At 35.9% G+C, this 21,398-nt stretch overlaps 1 protein-coding gene across 2 annotated transcripts; it reads right to left on the bottom strand.

The window, feature by feature from the left end:
- Nucleotides 1–15,237: 15,237 nt before the first annotated feature.
- On the bottom strand, nucleotides 15,238–20,529 carry LOC142544967 (uncharacterized). Of its 2 annotated transcripts, XM_075651962.1 has the most exons (10): nucleotides 20,376–20,529; nucleotides 20,231–20,277; nucleotides 20,088–20,160; nucleotides 19,837–19,955; nucleotides 16,751–16,825; nucleotides 16,235–16,309; nucleotides 16,032–16,106; nucleotides 15,691–15,956; nucleotides 15,409–15,611; nucleotides 15,238–15,329 (listed from the first exon to the last, which is right to left on the bottom strand). In XM_075651962.1, the coding sequence occupies exons 1-9, from the start codon at nucleotides 20,483–20,485 to the stop codon at nucleotides 15,528–15,530; spliced, it is 924 nt and encodes a 307-aa protein (XP_075508077.1). In that variant the 5' UTR covers nucleotides 20,486–20,529; the 3' UTR covers nucleotides 15,238–15,329; nucleotides 15,409–15,527. The 2 variants fall into 2 exon arrangements, with proteins under 2 accessions (XP_075508077.1, XP_075508078.1); XM_075651963.1 differs by lacking the exon at nucleotides 16,751–16,825 and having other exon boundaries at nucleotides 20,376–20,528.
- Nucleotides 20,530–21,398: the final 869 nt, after the last annotated feature.

Here is a 21,398-nt window from a genome sequence, read left to right as displayed (position 1 = left end):
TTGTTTATTTCGTGATTATTTGTTACTAAACTTTTCATAGTTTAGAGGTGAAAATCACATACACATACTTGATTCAAAAGATCGGGACAACACGAATTCTTCGTTCGTTATTGAATTGAGGGCACGATTCTTCTTTTAATCGTGTTTTCTATTCGTTCGTACAAAGATTCACATCAAAATTTTTTGAAAATATTAGCCGAACCCTCAAAAAGTCTCCCGATTTGATAAAATTCACGTACCGTTAAAAATACAAATCATGCGGGTAAAAATACCCAATAAAGCCTATTTTTGCAAAACACGCTTAAAAAACCTTAATTTAATTAATAAAAATTAATCATGTAATAAAACTAATTTTCCTGAAAATTATCCGGTCTCCGTTCCTCGTTCGAGCGCGAAATGCAGCTTAAAAATCTTTAATGCATGAACCTTTAAAATTTCATTAAATAAATTCTATTATGCAATATTTATGCATAAAATGCATAAAAATAATTAAACACATTTTAATGAAATAAACAAGCATTTAATGATTTAAAACAATTTAATAAAATACCAAAGAAATTTAATAACTTGCATGCATGTGGTTCACGTGGACTTTCCGATTTTCGGGACGTTAAAGAATGTCTCACTTGTCAGCAGGTGAAGGCAGAGCATCAAAGGCCAGCAGGAATGCTTAAGCCACGTCCTATCCCCGAGTGGAAGTGGGAGAACATCACCATGGACTTCGTTGTTGGTTTTCCGAGGTCGGTCAGAGGATCCAATGCCATTTGGGTTGTAGTGGATCGACTCACTGAGTCAGCACACTTCTTGCAAGTGAAGACGACTTTGTCCATGACGCAGTATGCGGTTCGATTGCACGGAATCCCAGTTTCTATTGTGTCCGACAGGGACCCGAGTTTCACATTATCTTTTTTGGAAGAGTTTGAACGCAGCCATGGGGACAAAGTTGCTATTCAGTACAGCTTTCCACCCTCAGACAAATGGCCAGTCTGAGCTAGTGATTCAGATTTTGGAGGATTTGTTGCGAGCCTGTGTGATCGATTTCCATGGGAATTGGGAATCTAGGCTACCTCTAGTGGAGTTTACCTACAACAACAGTTTTCAATCATCTATAGGTATGGCTCCTTACGAGGCACTATACGGTGGGAAGTGCAGATCACCGATTCATTGGGATGAAGTCGTTGAGATATCAGAACTTGGTCCAGAGATTGTTCAGTAGACTGCAGACGTGGTGGTCAATATCCGAGATAGGATGAAGATCGTCCAGAGTTGTCAAAAGAGTTATGCTGGCAAAAAGAGAAGGGATCTTGAATTTGTCATAGGTGATCACGTTTTTGTAAAGATAACACCTATGAAGGGTGTTATGAGTTTTGGGAAGAGAGACAAGCTTAGTCCGAGATTTATTGGACCGTTTGAAATTATTGACAGAGTTGGGACACTAGGTTATTGTGTTGCCCTACCCCCGAATCTGACCGGTGTACACAATGTGTTCTACGTCTCGATGCTGAGGAAGTACCTAGCGAATCCTTCACATGTTTTGAGCTATGAGCCGTTGCAGCTTGCTCCAGATCTGTCGTATGAGGAAAGATCTGTCCAAATCGTAGACAGACACGAGCGGAGACTTTGGAACAAGGTGACCAAGCTGGTCAAACTCCGGTGGCTGAATCAATCAGTTGGATAGGCCACTTGGAGACTAAGGCAGATATGAGAAATCGCTACCCGGAGTTGTTTGGTAAGATGTAATTTCTAGGACGAAATTTATTGAAGTGGGGGAGGAACTGTAGAGCCCAAATTCAGTACACGTAAAACCCATACATTTATTTAAATTGTTAAATTATTTAATTAAGTTTAAAATGATTTTAGAGATGCATGATTTATTCAAATGCATTATTTTAAATTAATTATGGTTTTGTGATGCACGTTAAAATGTTTTCTTGAGTTTCATGTTTCAGGCGATTATTCGATGCGGGATCGAGAAAAATAGACCGGCAACGATTTTGGAGATTTTAAAATGTGGTATTTTATTTTAAATTAAGATTGGGGCATTTTAATGTTTTATTTATTTTAGCATTTTTTTATGCCTAATTTGTTTATCTAGGTGATTTTAAAGTTTCAAAATTTTAAAAGCTTATCAATTGGGTGTGTTACTTTTAATTAGGAAAAATTTTATAAAAGTAATTAATGAGTTAACATTCTATTAGCATTTTAATTAGCACTCTATTTGTTTAATTAAGCATATTATTTCTCTAATTTATACCTAAACTCACACACACACGCACTAACACACACACAGATTCACGCATACACACACAAAATTTATTCCTTCCCATTTCATTTATATTCTCTTAAAAGAATATAGCTAGGGTTCTTTGTTCTTCCTCTAGCAACCGCCCCTTCTTCTGAAATTTTCTAGCAATTCATCGTGCTTTTCTTCAAGAAAATCGTGCCACGTTCGTCCCGGATCAACCCTCGCATCTTTCCCGCTTCGGTGTCGTCGTTTCGGTAACAGTTAAATATCAAAAGGCATGTATATTCTTTCATTCTTGCATCGATCTTGTCATATTATTCGTGTTGTTGTTTATTATGCGTGAAAATTCATGTATGTTGTGCAATGTTTGAGCAGAAATGTGTGGGATCGATTTTGAAACATTTTTTGATCTCAAAACTCAAAATTTGCTGTCATTTTTAATATTGTGATTTTTCGGTCGATTTTCTAGAATAACTTTCAACATATAAATTGTAGAACTTTTTGATACCTTCGTTTTAACAGTAAATTTGAAATATTTGGGTAAGAAATGAGTGAGTTATTATTGTTTTCGTGGGACTGCTCAAACTGCATTTTTTTAAAAATGCGTTCTTGAAGTTTTTGAGTTGCAGGCTTCATTGGGCACCGACAGGCTAGTGCTACTGCATTTAGATATGTTATGGGATGTATTTAGGTGTTATTTGGTGGTTCGTTTGGGTCGGGAATGGCTTGGGATGTAATGGAAATAGTAAGAAGCGAAATGATGTCGAATTACGTGTTATTGTTGTATTGAAGTTGCTATGCTTGGGGACGTTTGGGGTGTTTGTACGGGTTTGAATCAATGTAATAGCATCCAAGGATGAGTCTCGAGGTGTTGGTTCATGGTCATTGGGCTTGGATTGGAAGAATGAATCAATAAGTTGGTGAATTTTCGCGAGTTTGCAAGTTCAGAGGCTACCCGGACCCCTTCCCGTACTCGGACACGTAGTCCGTGTCCTTTTAAAAAAAATTTAAAAAATTTAAAATTTTAATTTTAGGGATTGTTTTGGGGTTGATGTTATGATTTAGTACGATGATTAAACGAGGTCAAGTCCCGAGAAATTTAGAACGTTTTGTCATTTTTGGGTGTGAGCATGACTATACGTCTAAGTTATGCAAGATAGGTATTCGAACTCATGTTAGTATGTGCAGCAGTGGCCCCAGGTGAGATCCAACGAATCCCTCAACGCCAAGTAAGTTTGTTCGACGTGCAAAAGAAAATACTTTTAAGTTTTTGAGGTATGCTAAATGTCTTGTGACCAAATTATGAACGGGTTTGGAAGCCGGTGAACGTGGCCGAGGACCTCTCCACCCCGGTAAAGCATGATCGGGTTTAGATCAGGTTTGGAAAGCGGTAAAGCATGACCAGGGACCAATCCACCCGGTAAAGTATGACCGGGGATCTCATGTATGTGGCAGTGGATTTTTCCTCTCAGCCCAGTTTTGTGGTTTAGTCTGATCAGGCACATTTATGTATGGGTCACTTGCTTTGAAACATATCTCTACGCAAAATGATGAAGTTTATGTATGTCCAAGTATGTATGAAGCAAGCATGTTTATGAAAAGTTTTATGATGATGGCACGTCTACGTTTATGCTACTACGATCAAGTTTCAAGTATGTTTATGTTATTACGTTCAAGTTTCAAGTATGTAAGCCCTACTTTAAAGATGCATGTGGTTTTATTATGTAGTACTTGCTATCTCCAGTTTATACATGTTGAGTCTTTAGACTCACTAGACTTGATCAATGTAGGTGAAGATGACTTTGAGAAGACGAGAGGTGGGGGCCAATGAGCCGGCTTGGACTGGGCAGGGGGCTAAACCCGAGGACCGCCCATGTTTTATGATTTTATGCTTGACGATTTTTAATACTCTGATTTCATGATGTGGTTTATGATATTTAAACTATTATTACTTTTGACAAACTTCGTTTTGGTTGTTTTTATTTCAAATGTTTTTTTTAGACGAGCAAGTTATTTTAATGCAAATTTGAATGTTTATTCTGTATTTAAGAAAAATTTTATTTTTCCGCAAATTTTAAATAGTTTAAAAGTACGGTACGTTACAACCAAGACCTCAATTAACATCAATCTCGTGCTCACTTGTATCGATCACACCTAGTGAATCTATTGACTTAGCAAACCTTAACAATGATAGCAAGTAATAAATATACATTGACAAGCAACAGTGAAAATACTTTTAATAAAATAGTTTTTTTATGAACATAACTTTTAACATTTTTTTTTCAGCATATAATATCATTTTTTCTTTCATTATATACGTATACTTTTCCTTTTTTATTGAATTCAGATCCTCAATTGTGACTTTCGTATAAGTTGAAGGTCGATGGATCCATCTACGTATTACCAGGGTACCGGACGACGGGGACATCAGCGACACTCTCACCCGTCAACTGAGCCTTGGCCTTACATATCATTGTATCATCGTATTAGTCACAATCAATTCACCTCCTTCAACTTTTCATATTTGCATCACTTATAAAAATTCATGCACATATAAATCATTTTTCTTTTAAACCAAGCATGCAACATATCTCTTTTAGCATTAAATTTTCATCATAAAATTCCAAAAACATTTGACATAAACATTTTAACATTATTTACAGCATTCAGGGTACTTTCAGGACGCCTAAAATTTTTAGGCGTGAAATAACCGTTTTGCCCCTGAAACCCTAACTTTTCCAATTTATCCTTAGACCATAAAACGACGACCCAAATCCATCAAAACTTAACATATGACATTAAATACACCCATAAATATTTCTTAAACATAAACTTAATCTTCTCGACTAATTACCCAATTCGTTTTTTAAACTTAGACGTACATCCTGGTTTTAATTCATATGGACTCGAAACTTAACCAAACTTGAACCAAAGCTTATTAACACCTAACCATACCATGTACAAACCAAATCAAGTCCATTTCACCCTTGGACCAGCCTAAGATACCTACTGAGTTGTTGTCCCTATCTTTTCGAAAATCCTAGATTACATACCATGAGTTTCTTCAAGCCTAAGCCCTAACCATCCTGTCCATCCCCTAACCATCGACCTTAGGACACTACTCAAGCCCTTGACAACCTATTGGACAAGGCCTAGCAACCCAACCATGCCCAGCCCTTCAAGCCGTGCCCTAGGAGCCATGAGCGACGTCAAGACTGCATACCATCCCCTAGCCTTCGCACCAGCCATCGTACAGCCACCCTAGGACCCTACTAGACCCCTATGGACCCTAATGGACCAATCTTGAGAAGCCTTGTAACGTCCCGAAAATTTAAAGGTCCACGCGAACCATATGCATATAAATTATTAAATTCCTTGTATTTTGATTAAAATGTTTTAATTGCATTAATTAATTATGTGGTGCATATTTGTGTGTTTAAAATATATTTTTCTATATGGTTGCATTAAAATGTATTTTTTAAAAGGTTATTCGAGTTGCGATCGAGGAACGGAGACCGAGGGCTGAAAAATTAGAAAATGTTTTTATTAAATAATTATTTTTAATTATTTAAAATATGGTTATTGCTTTTTAGTATTTTTGAAAATAAGGGGTTTTGAGGTGATTTTATACATCGGGACGTAAATTTTATCGGTGTTGGTTTTTTAACAAAAAATACGAACTTCTTGGCAACCCGACTATTAAATTCACAAACTTATTTTACCAAAATTATTTTTAATATACTAATTAAGCACTAATGGGCCTAATTATATGCTTAATGGGCCTAAGCCTAATTAGTAAATAATTAGCTATAAAATATATTAAAAACCCTCCCCAAACCTAATACTTTGCACGCCCCACTTCCCTAAAATTTACAAATTCTTTCTCCCGAGAAAAACATCACACGGCACACACAAAATAATTTGGAGAAATTCAAAAGCTTCAAGGGAGTTCAAGCCATGATCGTTCGTCGCCGTTCTTCGATTCGTCAACATATATTCGTGCGTAAATTACGCAAAGGCACGCCATACATCTCCTTTTCTCGTCCATCACATCATATTATTGTTTAAATTATATTTGAATGAAAAGCATGAGGTTTTTATGAATATTTTCGAAATATTGCATGTACATGAGGTAAACTTGTGAATTGTTGTTCCAAAAACATGAATATTATGTTGATTAGGGCCTGCCATGATTAGGATAGGTTGAGGGATGTTTTTACATGTTATATTGAGTCCTTAATCACCCTAAAACGCTGCAAATATGAGAAGAATAAAGCTGGAACCGTGGGCAAAGATTTTACGAGAGGGCCGTGAGGTTGTGTGTTGGGTACTAGATGTATGTGGCTTGGTTCCTATGCATGGGGTCACGGGGCTTGGCCAGGGCTGGCTGGGGCTCGAGGTGGGTAAGTTTTGAGGGCTGGTAGAGTCCTAGCATGGCTAGGACTCAAGGGGCATGCAAGCTAGGAAGAGTCCGATGGCACAAGGACTCTTCCAAAACACGCAGGGGAAGAAGGATGCTGGGGGGCGGCTCACGGCTGGCTTGGGTGAGCCAGGCTGGTCCTTAGGGTCTAGAGAGGATGGTCCAGGGTTGGTTCAGTGGCTGATGTAGTTTGGTTCAAGGAGGGCACGAGCGAAACCTGTAACGTGGAGAAGCATGGAGTCGCGGCGCTGCTGTCTTCTGATTCAGTGGCTCGTGCGCAGGGTACAGGGGCTGGGCTTTGGCTGGGCGTGGTCCAGGGGTGGTCAGGGTCGGCTAGGCTCGGGGGTGGCTCGGCTGGAGGTGACCTAAGAGGAGTAGGAGTCTTCTAGCGTGAGTTCAAGGGGAGTGCAGAATTGGGTCAAGTTCAGTAGGCTTTTTAAATGGGTTAGGGTCATGATTTTGGGCTGGGCTTGGTCAGTAGGGTCCGTAGGTGGGTTGGCTAGGTTTTGGCTCAAGGTGGCTCGGGCGTGGCTTGAGTAAAATTGGAGATGGCTCGGGTGGTTCGATAAGGTGTCTAAAACGAAAATTTAAGAAGTAAAATTGAATCCAAAGGTCCACGGGGGTGGCTCATGACTTGGAAGGGTATAATAAATCTTTAAAATGTTATGTGTAAAATTTGGGATCAAAATAACGAGTTTTGAATTTATTCGGGATTTAACCGCCGCACGAAACGCTAATTAACGAGTTAATTGAAACGCCTAGTTTTAAGCCTTATAAAATTATGAAAAATTTGTATTAAGCTTAAATAATTGTTAGAAGTCTAAGTTTTTAATTTGGGAATTTTATATTAAGGTTTGGTTTAATTCGGAATTAAAACGCGTTAATACGTCTTATTTAAAGATTAAATTAAAAGTCCTCGATTTAAGCTAAATAAAAATATGGAAAAATTCAGGTAGGCTTAAATAATTATTTGGGACATGTTAGAGTCATGAAATCAAGAAAACGTCAAGAAACGTAAAATGTCAAGTTCAGGGGTAAAACGTTCTTTTTATACCTAGAAATTAGTTAAGGTCATGGCAGTGCCCTAAATGCTATTTTTATGATATTATGATTGTTTTGAAATTTTTATGAAATGTTCATGATTAAATTATGATTTTTGAATGCCTAAGGGATTTTTATGATTTAAGGTTGACATTTAAAAGACGTGTTGCATGCTTGATTTCAAAAATTAAAAATGTAATGTTATTCATGATTTTTCTAAGTGATGTGAATGAAAAATGTTGAAGGATGTGAAGTGATTGTGACTAATTCGTTAATGGTGGCGACGTCGTGAGGGTTATGGTCCCAATGGGAGCCCGACGATCGTGTTTCCATCATTGCGAATATGTGGTAACGGTTTTGTGGTAACGGTAAGAATGAGAATATCGTGAGGGAAAAAGGCCCTAGAGGGAACCCATTTATGGGAAAAGGCCCTCGAGGGAACCCCGACGATCGTATTTCTATTCGATCATGATAGGCCAAGGCTCAGTTGACCGGTGAGAGTGTCGCTGATGTCCCCGCCGCCCAGTACTGTGGTTATATGTAGATGGATCCATCGATTTTCATTTCATGTTGAGGAAAGTCACAATTAACGATCTGAATTCAACAAAGGAAAAGGAAAAAGGAAAAGGAAAATGTTTATGATCATGTTAAAATGCTTTTATGTCATGATAAGGAAAAAGATTAAGGTTATTTATGCATATCATGAAATGTTATTTTTACCTAAAAGTATTTTCACTGTTGCATGTGGTTTTATATATATTATTTGCTATAAAGATGATGGTGTGTTGAGTCTTTAGACTCACTAGGTGTGATGGATGCAGGTGAGTTTGATGGAGGTCTTGATGGATGATCCTACATGACTGTCGGTGCACACAACCCGAGGACCAGCGCTTCTATTATTCCACATTTACGACTTTTGATTCATGATTTATGTTAAAGATTTTTAAGACCATTTATTTATGCTTTTTGAGAGGTTTAGTATGGGCTATACTTTTCAAACTTATTGCTTTGTAGGTTGGGCAAAACAGTTGACGATTTCATTTATGACTATTGCACTTGATTTTTAAAATACTAGTTGGTTGGTATTTTATTTTAAAGGGGGAAAATATTTTATTCATGTGTTATATGTCATGGCCGAAAATCGAGTGTTTAAAAAAAATTTTCTAGTACTTTTAAAGCAATAAAAAGGGCAGACGTTTCAGTTGGTATCAGAGCAAAGGTTCCTGTAAAGGGTTGTGCCACCATTAGCGCTGGAAAGATCAGTCGTCAAGCCTAAAATTTGTAAGTTTTACATGCTTTATATGATTTAGTATGATGTTACCTGCATGACGATATGAAATAAGAAATTATTTGATTTTAATGCATGTTGGTTTTGTGGTGCAATTGGACTATGTTGACTTTTTGGGTTTTAGCATTGACGTTCTATTTTTGGGCTATAAGTTAATCGTGAATATTACGAATGCTTTGGGACACGTAGATTTTCTAAGAAAATGTTATGATCTATGGTCACTAGTTGAATTAATTTTTGGGAATTAGACGTAAGGAATAATGATTTAAGGATTTGCAACGACTTTGGGAGTAAGAAAATGTATAAATTGGGATTTTAAGTTTTGATAAAATGTAATATTGGTTATAGGAATTGATTTTTGGGTAAATAAGTTTAAATTTATCGAAATTATGTTATGGGAAACCCGTAGAAGGAAATTAAGAATGATAAAAACTTATGGGTTAATCGTATGATTTTCGAAATTAAGGACCAATTAAGATAATTTTTGAGGAACTTAAGAATTTATTTTTGCAATTGCTAAGGAATTTGGGAACTATTTAGCAATAAGAACAAATTGAATGGGTTAAATAGTAAGAATTTTTATGATTTAGATTTTTAAGAATATTCAGAACCTTGGGATATCTTGGTTTTAGTATTATAAGAAATTTTAATCAAGGATTTTTAAGATTGAATCGATATTAGGCTTGAAAAATCTAAGCGTTAGCAGATGCGTTTGAGATTTTATAATTTAAATATGATAAGTCGACGAACAATTTTGGGTATAATATAGGGAAAGTAACATACGATAAGTGTGATCATCTATTTCGAATATTGAGAATTTTAAGAAAAGTTGAAATTTGGGGTTATAATAGTATAGCACGAAGTTATTATGGGTTTTCTTAAGTTGCAAATTGCAAATAAGGATTTAGAAGACAAAATTAATTGGGATCAAAGAGACGTAAGGACATTCTAGAACTTAAGTTTGATCAGAGTAGCGCAGCGGAAACGTGGATTTTTGGGATACTAGAGCTAAGTATAAACTTTGGGTTAGTAATGATAAGCGAATTTCGAGGACGAAATTCAATTTAAGGGGGGAAGATTAAAACGCCCCGAAAATTTAAAGGTCCACGCGAACCACATGCATATAAATTATTAAATTCCTTGTATTTTGATTAAAATGTTTTAATTGCATTAATTAATTATGTGGTGCATATTTTGTTTAAAATATATTTTTCTACATGGTTGCATTAAAATGTATTTTTTAAAGGTTATTCGAGTTGCGATCGAGGAACGGAGACCGAGGGCTGAAAAATTAAAAAATGTTTTTATTAAATAATTATTTTTAATTATTTAAAATATGGTTGTTGCTTTTTAGTATTTTTGAAAATAAGGGGTTTTGAGGTGATTTTATACATCGGGACGTAAATTTTATCGGTGTTTGTTTTTCAACAAAAAATACGAACTTCTTGGCAACCCGACTATTAAATTCACAAACTTATTTTACCAAAATTATTTTTAATATACTAATTAAGCACTAATGGGCCTAATTATATGCTTAATGGGCCTAAGCCTAATTAGTAAATAATTAGCTATAAATATATTAGAAAGCCCTCCCCAAACCTAATACTTTGCACGCCCCACTTCCCTAAAATTTACAAATTCTTTCTCCCGAGCAAAACATCACACGGCACACACAAAATAATTTGGAGAAATTCAAAAGCTTCAAGGGAGTTCAAGCCATGATCGTTCGTCGCCGTTCTTCGATTCGTCAACATATATTCGTGCGTAAATTACGCAAAAGCACGCCATACATCTCCTTTTCTCGTCCATCACATCATATTACTGTTTAAATTATATTTGAATGAAAAGCATGAGGTTTTTATGAATATTTTCGAAATATTGCATGTACATGAGGTAAACTTGTGAATTTTTGTTCTAAAAACATGAATATTATGTTGATTAGGAGCTGCCATGATTAGGATAGGTTGAGGGATGTTTTTACATGTTATATTGAGTCCTTAATCACCCTAAAACGCTTCAAATATGAGAAGAATAAAGCTGGAACCGTGGGCAAAGATTTTACGAGAGGGCCGTGAGGTTTTGTGTTGGGTACTAGATGTATGTGGTTTGATTCCTATGCATGGGGTCACGGGGCTTGGCCAGGGCTAGCTGGGGCTCGAGGTGGGTCAGTTTTTAGGGCTGGTAGAGTCCTAGCATGGCTAGGACTCAAGGGGCAGCAAGCTAGGAAGAGTCCGATGGTACAAGGACTCTTCCAAAACACGTAGGGGAAGAAGGATGCTGGGGGGCGGCTCACGGCTGGCTTGGGTGAGCCAGGCTGGTCCTTAGGGTCTAGAGAGGATGGTCCAAGGTTGGGTCAGTGGCTGATGTAGTTTGGTTCAAGGAGGGCATGAGCGAAACCTGTAACGTGGAGAAGCATGGAGTCGCGGCGCTGCTATCTTCTGATTCAGTGGCTCGTACGCAGGGTACAGGGCTGGGCTTGGGCTGGGCGTGGTCCAGGGGTGGTCAGGGTTGGCTAGGCTCGGGGGTGGCTCGGCTGGAGGTGACCTAAGAGGAGTAGGAGTCTTTCTAGCGTGAGTTCAAGGGGAGTGCAGAACTGGGTCAAATTCAGTAGGCTTTTTGAACGGGTTAGGTTCATGATTTTGGGCTAGGCTTGGTCAGTAGGGTCCCTAGGTGGGTTGGCTAGGTTTTGGCTCAAGGTGGCTCGGGCGTGGCTCGAGTAAAATTGGAGATGGCTCGGGTGATTCCATAAGGTGTCTAAAACGAAAATTTAAGAAGTAAAATTGAATCCAAGGGTCCACGGGGGTGGCTCATGACTTGGAAGGGTAGAATAAATCTTAAAAATATTATGTGCAAAATTTGGGATCAAAATATCGAGTTTTGAATTTATTCGGGATTTAACCGCCGCACGAAACGCTAATTAACGAGGTAATTGAAACGCCTAGTTTTAAGCCTTATAAAATTATGAAAAATTTGTGTTAAGCTTAAATAATTGTTAGAAGTCTAAGTTTTTAATTTGGGAATTTTTTATTAAGGTTTGGTTTAATTCGGAATTAAAACGCGTTAATACGTCTTATTTAAAGATTAAATTAAAAGTCCTCGATTTAAGCTAAATAAAAATATGGAAAAATTCAGGTAGGCTTAAATAATTATTTGGGACATGTTAGAGTCATGAAATCAAGAAAACGTCAAGAAACGTAAAATGTCAAGTACAGGGGTAAAACGGTCTTTTTACACCTAGAAATTAGTCAAGGTCATGGCAGTGCCCTAAATGCTATTTTTATGATATTATGATTATTTTGAAATTTTTATGAAATGTACATGATTAAATTATGATTTTTAAATGCCTAAGAGATTTTTATGATTTAAGGTTGACATTTAAAAGACGTGTTGCATGCTTGATTTCAAAAATTAAAAATGTAATGTTATTCATGATTTTTCTAAGTGATGTGAATGAAAAATGTTGAAGGATGTTAAGTGATTGTGACTAATTCGTTAATGGTGGCGACGTCGTGAGGGTTATGGTCCCAGTGGGAGCCCGACGATCGTGTTTCCATCATTGCGAATATGTGGTAACGGTTTTGTGGTGGTAAGAATGGGAATATCGTGAGGGAAAAAGGCCCTAGAGAGAACCCATTTATGGGAAAAGGCCCTCGAGGGAACCCCGACGATCGTATTTCTATTCGATCATGATAGGCCAAGGCTCAGTTGACCGGTGAGAGTGTCGCTGATGTCCCCGCCGCCCAGTACTGTGGTTATATGTAGATGGATCCATCGATTTTCATGTCATGTTGAGGAAAGTCACAATTAACGATCTGAATTCAACAAAGGAAAAGGAAAAGGAAAAGGAAAATGTTTATGATCATTTTAAAATGCTTTTATGTCATGATAAGGAAAAAGATTAAGGTTATTTATGCATATCATGAAATGTTATTTTTACCTAAAAGTATTTTCACTGTTGCATGTGGTTTTATATATATTATTTGCTATAAAGATGATGGTGTGTTGAGTCTTTAGACTCACTAGGTGTGATGGATGCAGGTGAGTTTGATGGAGGTCTTGATGGATGATCCTACTGGACTGTCGGTGCACACAACCCGAGGACCAGCGCTTCTATTATTCCGCATTTACGACTTTTGACTCATGATTTATGTTAAAGATTTTTAAGACCATTTATTTATGCTTTTTGAGAGGTTTAGTATGGGCTATACTTTTCAAACTTATTGCTTTTTAGGTTGGGCAAAACAGTTGACAATTTTATTTATGACTATTGCACTTTATTTTTAAAATACTAGTTGGTTGGTATTTTATTTTAAAGGGGGAAAATATTTTATTCATGTGTTATATGTCATGGCCGAAAATCGAGTGTTTAAAAAAAAATTTTCTAGTACTTTTAAAGCAATAAAAAGGGCAGACGTTTCAAGCCTAAAGCCCACAGGCCCTCAAACCCGTCCCAAACGTGCGCGACTCCCCCTTGCATTATGCGATCACCCTAGCCCTTCGAACCAAATCTTGTGCTGCCACCCTAGGACCATCATGCAGCCCTCTTAGGTCTTCTAGTCATGCCCTAACGGTAGCTACAGCCGTGGCTCTCAAGGGTGCCCTAGCCGATACCCTATTACTCAAAAACATACAATTTTCGTTCAACCTAATAACCCTCCATGTCCAGCCCTTGTGCAACCTTGTCTAGGCCATTAAACCCTCTAAATTTTATCCCTTTTGGTGTCCCTAACAAGGCGGCCCCTTCATGCATCAATAGCAAGAATTTTAAATCATAAAAACTTGAGTTCTTGGAATAGCATGGCATAAAAACGAAAATAATTACAAGGCAACATATTTTTCATGTAATTATACATCAAACACATAATATGATGTGATAGATGAGAAAAACAATATTAACGCATGCTTTTGCGTTTATTACGCACGAAAACGAATTCGGATGCGAAGAACGTCGATGTAGGGAGGACCTTGCTGAATTCCCTTCAACATCACGTGATTTTCCCTTGAAAAAGTGTGGTGTGTGCCGTGTTGTGTGGCTGATAGAGAGTACTTGTGTTTAGAGGGGTTGGGGCGTGAGTTTTAGTGTTTAGGTTTAGGGTTTTAGGGCTTAATATTTGATATATAACACACGGTGCAAGTTTGGGCCCATTAACCTAGTGTAATAAGCTTATTAAGCCAATTATTAAATATTTAAAATATTTTGTTTAGGAAAGCTTGTGAAAATATTATCCGAGTTCTCAAAAAGTCCATATTTTCATTGAAAATTGAATACCGGTTTAAAATACGACTCAGCGTCTAAAAACACCTCATTTTAAAAATTCCATTTAAAATACACCACACATTAAACAATTAAAAATAATTATTTAATAAAAATATTTTCCCTTATATGGTCTCCGGTCTCCGTTCATCGATCGCGTCTCGGATAACGTTTAAAACATAGCTTACAAAAAAGTAAACTCCAACTCATTATGCCACATCAAATAATAAATAATATCAAAATAAACAAAAGAAAAACCATTTACACATCTAACGTATATTCTTAAAGCAAAAAGACAATGCTGAATCAATAAAGTACTAACTCAATATAATAATAAAGTAATAAAACTAGAAAAAAGACTTTACCCTTAGAGATAATGGACTACTAAAGGATTCTGTGTGTTGTATATTGTTGTAATTTGAACCAAGGTTTTGGTTTGGTTGATTGCAAATCTTTGATTCTAACATTGCAATGTGTTGGTCTTGTTTTCTAATTTGTTCATCCATTTTTTCTAACTTTGTCTTTTGCTCCATCACTATTCGATTGCATGTACTACGGCTTGGAACTTCTCTCCATAAATCAGATGGGTTAACACCATCACAAAGCATATGCACTCGGCCTGGTCTATCTGGTCCAATGATTTGAGCAAATACGTCATTTTGACTAATCTGATCATCCTCATCTTCAGGAAGTTGATTTTCTAATTCTTTCATTGCAGCCTTCACCAAAAAATCAAAACCCATAATTTATTCATAGTGATTATGAAAACAAATATCTTTGAAAGTAATCTAGTTGAAGTTTATAAAACAACTTACCAATTTTTCTGCCACAATGTTGCCTGAGGGACTTCTATTAGCATGAGTGATACATGCATGAAATAATTCAACTCGTGATGGAGGTCGCCCTATTTCTTTTTTCTAATATGTAATTGGTTAAAAGTTTGTAGATTCTAATCCATGTAGAATTATAAGATTAATAAGATAAATTACCAATTTTTGTTGCACTTTGATGAAAGATCTTCTTCCAGATGTCTGATTCATTATCTTTTGGTTCCGAGCAATCTTATTTTTTCACTTCTCTCCTGATACATTAAATTCAACTTGGTACACAAGACAAAATTCTACATGAACATTTTTCTAAACATATAAAATATTGTATACCTTTAATTTTTTTGAGTTCCACTGAGCAACTAGTTTCACATATTGTTCTACAAAAGCTCTTTTATCTCTTTCTTGCAGAAGAACTTGCATTGGCAACTCAAGATTATAATAATTCTTTTTTAGTTGTGACTTCCAGTTTCTCCATTTTTTTGCTTTTGAACGTAGCGTCCAACTTTCTGTTCCAGGAGGAAGGTCGTACTTTTCTTACAAATGCATTTAGACAATTACCCTCATAGTAAAAAATTAATTAATAATAAAATTATTAAATGACATTTCAATTACCTTTATAACATCTAGCATTTTTTTCTTACTATCCAGGGGCATTTTATGCCAATCTTCCACGTCAATCGAACAAAATTTACCATTTCTTGCCAAAGTACACAAAAAATCAGTAAATTTATTTCTTCTTGATCCAATAGGACGTCCCATATCATCACATCGAATCTTAATACGTGGCAGCGTGCTAGGTCTACCCCAAATTTCTTTCATAAATGTAGGGCCTCTAGTTTTCTTCTCAGCGTGAAGAGATTCACTTTCGCTATCTACATCTAGATGCAAAAAGGAGAAATAAATGATTGAATAAATAAAGTAAAATGAGTTATTACATTTTTTGTATAGGTTACCTTGATCAAATTCTTCGTCCATAAAATCATTTTCAACATGTGGGTTATTGTTGAATGTGATCCTAGAAGTCAAACCTGTATGTTTTTATATGGATAAATAAAGTATGAAGTAAGTATTATAACAAGTTATATTCTAAATGTAATCATCGGAACTAAGAGACTATAATTTCATGTCTTTTATATCTTAATTTTTAGGATGTTACCTTGTAATTCAATGTCTTTTTGATTTGAAACTTCATCTATTTGGTTTCTTGATGCACCTTGTATGCTTTGACAATCTGCACAAGCATTATTTCAACAAAATATATGCAAATTGAGTTTATAATTATAATAAAAAAAATTCTGATCTTTTCCACTAGTTACCACGTTCTCAAGTTCTCTTGTATGATAGACTTGAATAAAATATACATGTAAAAGAAAAAGGTCAAATAAGAGTTATACACAAGACACGACATATTTTTTATGTATAAATAAGATGTTACCTCTTTCTTTTGAATTTCGAGTTGTGTGATTGTCAATCAAAATCAGTGGTTGAGTATTTGTCTCATCTTGAATTTAAAATTAGTTATTCCAACATTTTTTTAAAAAAAGTCATTCATATCAAAAGCAAGTTATATAAGATAAATGAAACATTAATAAGCGTTATACCGAATTATACCAAAATTTAATCTTTTGAAATAAAAAAATTCTTAAGTTTCATATATTTTTATAATTAATACCTTGTACATCATTTTGTTGCTGCTTTGAAACTTTATTCATTTCGTTATTTAGCATATCTTGTATGTTTTGACATTCTGCACAAGTATTGACTCCACCAAAATATAAGCAAGATATGTTTTTGAAACGTCTACTCATTTAAAAGTGCGAAAATATATTTTTTTTAAAGCTCACATGTTCGAAAAATACTTAAATGTTTTGCATGCATGCACTCTATAGAAAAATATAACATTTAAAAATGATCTTAAACATTTGATAGTAAAAATAGTGAAGCTTAAAATAATCAAACTCATCCCGAAATTATACGTAAACAAAATGAATAAAAATCCGAAAATCATCAACGTATAAAAATGTCCATATTCTCTCAAATCTCATAAATCATAATGTGGAAAACATGCGGTTCTCGGGTCGTGTCACCGCACCAGGTCTGACTACTCAGAGTTCGGCACCTCCAGTCCCCTCATCATCAAGCTCACCTGCATCGCACACGTCTAGTGAGTCTAAAGATCAACACACCTATACCAGGAATAACAAGCACATATACATGGCACACAGCAGTGAAAAATACCATAATCAACATATACTTCGTGAACTTAAAAGCATGAACATAAACGTGTCGTATGAGCTCAAACGTGTCAAAGCATGTCTCATCATGTCATCATATACGTATACATTTTCTTTTTAATTGAATTCATTTCATTAGTTGTGACTTTCGTATCAGCTCTATTCGATGGATCCATCTACGTATAACCACGATATCGGGCAGCGGGGACATCAGCGACAACATTACCCGTCCACTGAGCCTTTGGCCTCAGCTCATCATATCTCATGTCATCATATACATATACATCGTCAGTCACAACCAATTCTCATCCTTCAACAAAACATCATCATATTCACCACTTAATAAAAACATGCATATACGTAATTTTTTTCCTGAAACCAAGCATGCATCATATTTTTCGTAATTACATAAAAATCATAAACGTGATGCATAAACATTTAAATCATGACAAAATGTGCTCAGGGCGCTGCCAGGACTAAAATCTCACCCCCGGAGGAAAAATGAACATTTTGCCCCTGGAAATCCAAAATTACCATTTTACCCCTGGACTTCTAAATTTCGATACGAAGCTTACCAAACTCCTTAAAACATCCCAAAACATAATTAAAATTATTTCTTAGACGTAAACTCGAGCTCGTTACAAAACTTAATCGATTCGTTTTAAAACTTGGGCCGGAGTCCCGGTTTTAACCCGAATCGAACCGAAACTTAACCAAATTTTTCCTAACTCAAACCATGACTCAAACCTCCATGACCAGCCTCTAATCCACTTATTTCAGACCACTTAGGACCTAGAAACAAGCCCAAAGGTTGCTGGAAATCTCCAACGTATGCGCACAAATTTTTCTCAGCTTGAGCAATTTTACGATAAAAATCATATCTCCCTCGTTTCTTATCAGAAAATTACGAATTTGCTATAGAAGCGAAGATAATAGAGAGTACTACAAATAGTATGTTGAAAACATTTTCAAAAAACCAACCAATAGGTCGTAGAGTTTGAAATAACATAAGGTGACGGGTTTTGAGATACAGAAATTCCATAGCTTGAGCGACGTTACGAAATCATTTGTTGAAAATATTTCCAGAAAACAAACCAATTAATCGCAGAATTTGACATAACAGAAGGTGACGGGTTTTGAGACACAGAAATTCCACAGTTTGAGTGACTTTACGATAAAAATCATAACTCCCTCGTTTCTAATCAGAAAATTACAAATTTTCTTTCGAATCGAAGATAACAGAGAGTGCTACAAATCATATGCAGAACACATTTCCAGAAAACCAACCAATAAGTCGTAGAATTTGAAATAACAGAAGGTGACGGGTTTTGAGACACATAAATTCCACCCGAAGACTCAAGATATCGATCGGCCCTCTCCTAAAACTCACAAAGCCTGGACTCCAGCCTTATGACACTATCATTTTCAACGTGAACAACCCCTTGACAACAAAACTCGGTAGCCCCCTTACACCAAATCAAGAAACGTGAGCAACAAGCAAAGAAACCGAAATTCATGGCAAACTCTTCTCAAAATACAAGCATGAAGCAGATCATAGAATTCTCATACAAATATATTAAATTCAGCATAATTATGGCATGTATGAAGAGAAAATGAAAATACAAGCGTGCCTTGATGTATTTTACGCAAGAACGTCGAAGAACGAGTGTCGGGGAAGTGCCGGAGGAATTTCTTTTGCAAGAAAATGGGATGGCCGATGCTTCCTTGGGGTTTGCTGCTGGAAAACCGAGAAGAATGAAGAGGGGAGGGGGAGGTGTCGGCTGATGAAGAGTAAAATAGGTTTAGTGGAGTTTAGGGGAATAATTAAATAATATAATAAATTCTAATGGGTCAATAATTATGGATTAAGGAGTTTACAAAGAGTTTTGGGCCCAAAAAGTTAAAAATAGGCCCAACGAGCCCAAACACATTCTCGAAAAATATTTCATGTTAGTAAGTTTTTGAAAATATTACTCGAACCCTCAAAAAGTCCTTCGTGTCGATAAAATTTGCGTACAACTGAAAAATATGCTCTTGCGGGTAAAAATATCCAAAAAAGCTCATTTCATGAAAAATACATTTAAAACACCTTATATTAATTATTTAAAAATTAATCATGTATAAAAATAATTTTCCTGATAATTCACCGGTCTCCATTCCTCGTTCGAGCGTGATATGCAACTTAAAAATCCTAATGAATAGACTTTAATAAACCAAGAATTAAAACCACATATTTATGTTAAAATCATGAATTTAATGCATACAAATAAATTAATTAAAATATATAAAGAATTGGTAACTTGCATGCATCTGGCTTACGCTGACCTTCAAATTTTTGGGACGTTACAGTTTTAATTATAAGCAACAAATTTCTAACATTTTTCGATAGCTACCATGTTACCAAGTTCTGTAGCAAGACTGACTTGAAAAAAACATACAACATTCTTCATACAAATGCAAAAGGTCAAATAAGAGTTATATACAAGCAACAAACAGATTGTTTTTGTGTAAAATGTGATGATACCTCTTTCTTTTGAATTTTGAGTTACATGATTGGCAAATATAATATGTGGTTGTGTATCTTCCTCATCTCGAAGTTGAAAATGAGATTTTCCAAAAAATTTACTCTTACGAGTCATTCCTAACAAAAGAAAAGTTTAAAAATTACAAATGCTTTTATATAGAATAAATAATACATGAAATAAGCATTATATATCCAAACTTAATCGTTTCAAATAAAATACTATAATTTTCATATCCTTTATATTTAATACCTGTAAATCATTGTGTTGGTGCTTTGAAACTCCATCCATTTGGTTATTCAACATACCTTGTATGTTTGAAAATTCTGCACAAGTTTTGATACCACCAAAATATAAGTAAGTTGAGTTTTTAATTATAAACAAGAAAATTCTAACCTTTTCCGCTAGCTGTCATGCTACCGAAATCTCTTGCAAGACCAACTTGAACAAAGTACATAAAATTCAGACAAAATCAAAAGGCCCATAAGAGTAATACAAAAGCAGCAAACAGATCCTTGGTATATAAAGTTACATTCTAACTCTTTTTGAACTTCGAGCTGCGTGATTGGCAATCATAATTCGAGATTGTGTGTTTTCCTTATCTTGATGTTGAAAATGAGTTTTTCCAACAGTTTTACCCTCACTAGCCATTCTTATCAAGAGCAAAAGCCACAACTTGCAGATAAAAAAAGTTAGTTATATCCTTTGATATGATAAATAAAAGATCCATTGTAATGCCCGAGATTTTATATCGTGCTAAATTACGATTATTGATTTTTAATCGAGATAATTATGAAAGGGCTAACCGAGACACGAAATGAGATCGCGTGTGAAAATTGATGTGCGAGGACAGTAGCATTGGCGCACATGCGCGACCGGATGCGCGCACATGCGCCAAACAGGCAGAAGACCTCGCGCATATGCGCGGAAGATGTCGCGCATATGCGCGAGCCTATGCAAGTGAGGTCCAGAAGACATCGCGCATATGCGCGAGCTGCCAAGGGCCGAGACCAGTAGGTCTCGCGCATATGCGCCAGTGGATGTCGCGCATATGCGCGAGACATGCATATTGAAGATTTGCCACGTTGCCTTGACATGCGAATTGATATATATATATACAGAATTCAGTCTTCGAAGGAAACAAAAAGAAAAAGAAAACCGAAGCCAACCTTTTTGGTTTTGATTTTAGAATAGATCTTGCGAGAAATCCGTCCGTCCAAATTTGAATCCGAGTACGGCAAACAGGACGTAAGTTTTGTTACGTTTTGTTAAGATTTGAAATTATGATATGTCCAGAATCAGATACGATTCATATATAGTGTTCTTGACATAGTAGACATCATAGAATCGAAGTCAGATTAAGAAACGGACTGAATAGGGAATTGTTATGAATTTCAAAATGAGATTGACTAGAATTGATATTAGTTTTGTACAGTAGTTGATTGTAAATGATTGGAATTAGTATAGACTGATATACTATTATCAGTATCGCAAGATTGTACTGTTGTACTGTCAGAATTTGATAAAACAGAGATATCGTGATTTGATTAGAATATTGATACAG

Source organism: Primulina tabacum, chromosome 5, assembly GCF_025594145.1.
Source record: "Primulina tabacum isolate GXHZ01 chromosome 5, ASM2559414v2, whole genome shotgun sequence".
Lineage (NCBI taxonomy): Eukaryota > Viridiplantae > Streptophyta > Magnoliopsida > Lamiales > Gesneriaceae > Primulina > Primulina tabacum.
This window is presented reverse-complemented; position numbering and strand designations above follow the sequence as displayed.